Genomic DNA, 4,483 nt, shown 5'->3' with positions numbered 1-4,483 from the left:
CGAATCTGCCAGGCTGGCCTCACAATTGGGCTATATCTATCATGCTCAATCTCGGTTGCTGTTTCTCTCTGAAACCTCGAGTACGAGGCCTATTGTTGCCAAATTAACAATCCGGATTATCTAGCCATTTGCAAACATTTGAGGCAATAATTTCACATGGATCTTCACTGGCCTATAAGCACTGGATAGAAACTTAGATTTATTAATACGCTGCTAATATAAAAATGTTAATTTAGGATTCATGAACTTTTATTCTCATCTTTGAATAGGTAGTTTGGAGATATAAAATTTATATGCGCCGACCCCTTTACCTTCTTTTAGTGAAAAATCATGCATGTGGCCTTGATGTTTAATTGGCTACTGGAATCTACTTAGGTGTTGTTGGTGAATTTTCGAAATTGATTTGCGTGTCATATTGCCTTAGCTTTCATACATGTATTGGCTACGGAGGTCAAGTTCTAACAATTCCAATAATTCCTGACCTTAAATTCTTCCTTGCAGTTTGTTTACCACAATATGCAGGAAACTGAAAATCATGAGAGGATCTGATGCAGCTGGAATAGGTATTTGCAGTTTTTACCATGTGGAACAGTGCTTATATTTGTGTTTCCATTGTGTTGCATAGTTTTTACCATATGGAACAGTACTTGTATTTGTGTTTCCCATTGTGTTCCATATGATTTATTTCCACTAGTGTCAACCCTGTGCACATAAAAATAAAAATGTATAGTGATTGATGATAGTGGAACCTAAATTAAAATATTAGCTGGTAAAACACTTGTATGCAGAAAATAGTTTCTCTTGGCTACCATAACTCCATAAGTGACAGAAACCTTGGCTGATATGATAATAATAAACTGTTGGCTGATAGAAACCAATAGCTGGGATATGTTGGAACCTGAAACTTCAACTTATAATGTACTTTCGCCATCAGCTACCAACACATTGACTATTTAACCTTTATACCTGAACATTAGGTTTGTGTAGATTTGTGTAGATTATATCATTACTAGGTAAAACTTTGGATTACAAACATGCTCTGAACTGAGATGTGTCCATCTGCCTGCAGCTCCAAGATCCCTAGAGCAGACAGGTCAGAACAAATAAGATTGACCTTCTTCCGGAGTAAAGAAAATGAACCGAGCTAAGTTGCGATGATGTCGATGGTCTAAATTATTCATGTCAAGTACCTCAAATATCCCAAATGTTAGTGTAGTTACACGTGTTTCTTAGACCTGTTTGTCAAATGTCTGTAATGTGATCTGCTGAGGTATCGCAATTATGGTTGACGTATTTTCACTTGGAAGCTTATGTGAGGAAGCTCTGCACTTCCTGAATGCAAGCTTTCCACCCGTATTATTTCATATGTATATTCAAGTGTTGCACTACGTATTATGCTCTGTTGCAATTATCCAATTGCCAAAAACTTTATATTGGCTACTGTCAATGCAATGCTCTGTTCTGATCGAAGAAAACTGCTACATTGTTGTACAATTTATTTGCGATTGAGAAAACTGCTAATGTACAATTTGATCAAGTTGCTGAACGATTTGTTTGTACGCCAAGAAGTACAACAATTTGACAAACCGAAATGCCTATATATGTACCTAATCCGATGTGCATACCAAGAACGAAGAGTAAATTGCAGGCAGAACCATGGGATTTCCCCCCTACTTAAACCTATCCCCTCCCCTGGTGGTGGATACAAAATTCGCTGGGAAAGCATGTTTCAGGAGAAAACTGGGGATCATCTATCTAGTTGTCAAATCTTGAACTGGTAGAACGTCCTGCCGCATACTGAAGATTCACCTGCTCTGTGGCAATGGGGTGCGCCGGACTCGCCGGTCATGGGGTCGTCCTCGTCAAGATCCGTCTCCGATCCGTCTTCCTCCTCGTCAGCAGGATCGGGCGTTCCGCGGTGCGACAACGCTGGCTCCATCCCACAGCGAGCGCATGGAGTGCGCCGTTCCGCGCTGCTGTTCTTCTTGCGCCCAGACGTCACCGGCCGCGTCAACTTCAGGACGCCGCGCGCGGGCCTCAGCACGGGACCGGAGTTCCTGCTGTGGGTCTTCCTCTTCTTGTGCCCGGAGGAAGATGTCGACGCCGCCGTAGAATTCCTGGCACCGGGCGCGGGCCCCAGCGTCAGCACGGGCGCCGCTGAGCCAGAGTAGTTGTCGCCGGATTTCCTCTTCCGTCCAGCCGCCGCTGGGGGTTCCACCGGGCCGGCGCGCGGGCTGCGGTACACCTTGCACAGGACGAGCTCGTCCGAGGGCCCCTCTTCTTTGCCATGGTCGAGGCCGATCTCAACCATGATCCATCCCGATCGGATGCTCCGGACACGCTGGCCTTCCTCCTTGGTCATGAACGAGAAGAACTGTCGCCATCCTATCGGATGGTCGCCGTCGAGAACAGGCTTCACGCCGGCCTCCGAGTGCCAGCACCCCTCCCCGGTACCCACCGTGCGCGGCCGCCGCTGGCCGTGGGCGCTCTTGGCCGGCAGGAGGGTGAAGAAGTACCAGGCCTTCTCGCCGTCGCTTGCCAACGCCGGGGAGTACTTCCTGGTGAGGGCGGCGGGGCTGGCGGTGTAGACGTCGGCGTCGTGCGTGAACTGGCACGGGTGTTGGCCGGAGGCGACACGCGGGGTGAGGTAGGACTTGATGAGCACTTGGTCCGAAGGGTGAGAAGCGAAGTCCGGGCGCTGCGCCACGGGAACCGTCGGGATCCGGGGAAGCTGAGCAGCTCGGAGGGCCTCGGAACGGGGAACCCGAGGCGGAGTGGCGGACGGCGACGTGCCAATCACTCCGCCGCCTCGGCTGGTCGAACCCTGCTCGGAGTCGGACACCTCCATGGACAGGGTACCTGAAGTGGACGCGGAGACTCGAGCGGGCTGCTGGGCCGAATAGCAGCCGGGCCCAGCAGCCCTTGGCGTCCCCTCTTCAGACGAGGTAGAGTCCTCCTCGCTCGCCTTTCCCCTTCCAATCCTGACGGGTCCAACTCCGGTAGCGGCCGGCGCCGTAGATCTCTGGCCTGTCCCGACGCGCGGGCTCCGATACACCTTGCAGAGGACGAGCTCCTCCTCCGCGGAGGCGTCGGGGTTGAGGCCGATCTCGGCCATGAGCCACCCCGAGCGGACCAGGCGGCCGTCCTCCTTGGTCGCGAAGGAGAAGGCCTGGCGGTACCCGATCTGGCGGCTGTGGCCGATGCCGGCGAAGAGGGGCTTGGCGGCGCGCTCCGAGTGCCAGCAGCCGTGGTCCCCGGATCCGACGGTGCGGGCCTTGCGCTGTCCGCGGCGGCTCTTGGCCCGCAGCGTCGTGAAGAAGTACCAGCTCTCCTGGCCGTCGCTGGCCGTGGCCGGGGCGTAGGCGCGGGCGAGGTCCTGCGGCGTGGCGGCGTAGACATCGGCCTCATGGACGAACTTCCAGGGGCGCTCGCCGGTGCTGACCCAGGGGATGAGGTACGTGCTGATGAGCTCGAGGTCAGAAGGGTGGGAGGCGAAGTCCGGCCGCTGCGCGGCGCGTCGGATTGGAGCCATGGCGATTTGTTGGGCGGGGCGAGAATTATGAAGGGAGAGAGGAAGGAAAGAATGGCTGGGGATTTCGGAGGAAAGTCAAGGCTATATATTAGCACGGGCGAGGACGCGTTTAAGCCTGACAGTCCGAGTTCCCATCGGCATCCAGGCGTACGTACTACGCCAACTCCGCCTAGATTACTACTGTTGATCTCCTCAAATCCGAGTTCGACCTGGAGCCGTACGAGTTTGGCAACCGCAGGGTTGGTGGATTGGAATTCGACCCGGAGTCGGTTTCCTTCACTCTGATGGGCTGGGCCTAGCAATATCTCTAGGCCCAGTCAAATGATCCACATTAATAACCCGCATTACGATCTCGCCGCGGATATAGAGGGATGAGCGTTTCTCAACACAAAAAAATAAAAAAAAATTAGAGGGATGAGCAAGTGCTCCCCAAATGGAAAAGGATAAGGATGAGCAAGCTCTAAAAATATAGTATCATTAAAAAAGAGATGAGCACAGTGTGGAATTTACTCGGTAGTTCAGCAAAAAGCGAAAATGGAGAAAATTATAGAAACTGAAAAAGGGTTTTGCGGAACGGAAACGGAAGTAAAACATATGGTCCCCTTCCCGCGTGGAACATGTAGGGAGACGGAAATTTCCACGTGTATTTTACCTATATGCAGCCAATTTTAAAAAGGTAAAGCCCATATACATTTTGCTTGGCCCAAGCCCAACCCAATTCTTTACACACCTAAACCTAACCTCTCGGTCGTTCTCCCCTAGTCACTGCCTCATTAGGTCCTGAGCTGCCACTATTATGCACCTACACCCAAGCGACTAGTTAGAGCATCTCCAGCCGTTGGCCCCCCCAAGGACGCATAAAAATCGCCCCCTAGGGGCGAGCCGGCGATTCGTTCAGCGTTGGGGACGGTTTTACGCCCAGTCGTCGATTTTGGCCCACTTTTGAAACCC

General features: G+C 51.8%; 2 protein-coding genes across 2 annotated transcripts in view; one reads left to right on the top strand and one right to left on the bottom strand.

Moving 5' to 3' along the window:
• The window catches only part of LOC123078993 (auxin-responsive protein IAA5), a 3,133-nt gene extending 1,658 nt beyond the window's left edge, over nt 1-1,475 (top strand). Inside the window, exons 4-5 of the mRNA XM_044501657.1 lie at nt 502-563; nt 1,070-1,475. Coding sequence (XP_044357592.1) covers nt 502-563; nt 1,070-1,107 — 100 coding nt within the window. The 3' untranslated portion in view covers nt 1,108-1,475. The remainder of the gene's footprint in view (nt 1-501; nt 564-1,069) is intronic.
• Nucleotides 1,476-1,569: 94 nt separating this feature from the next.
• LOC123078992 (uncharacterized) lies at nt 1,570-3,907 on the bottom strand. The gene has a single exon (XM_044501656.1). It carries the CDS (start codon nt 3,530-3,532, stop codon nt 1,763-1,765), a length of 1,770 nt encoding a protein of 589 aa, XP_044357591.1. The 5' UTR covers nt 3,533-3,907; the 3' UTR covers nt 1,570-1,762.
• Between the last annotated feature and the right edge of the window lie 576 nt (nt 3,908-4,483).

This window comes from Triticum aestivum, chromosome 3D (assembly GCF_018294505.1).
Source record: "Triticum aestivum cultivar Chinese Spring chromosome 3D, IWGSC CS RefSeq v2.1, whole genome shotgun sequence".
Classification (NCBI taxonomy): Eukaryota; Viridiplantae; Streptophyta; class Magnoliopsida; order Poales; family Poaceae; genus Triticum; species Triticum aestivum.
Note: the sequence above shows the minus strand (reverse complement) of the source record. Positions and strands in the feature narration are given on the sequence as shown.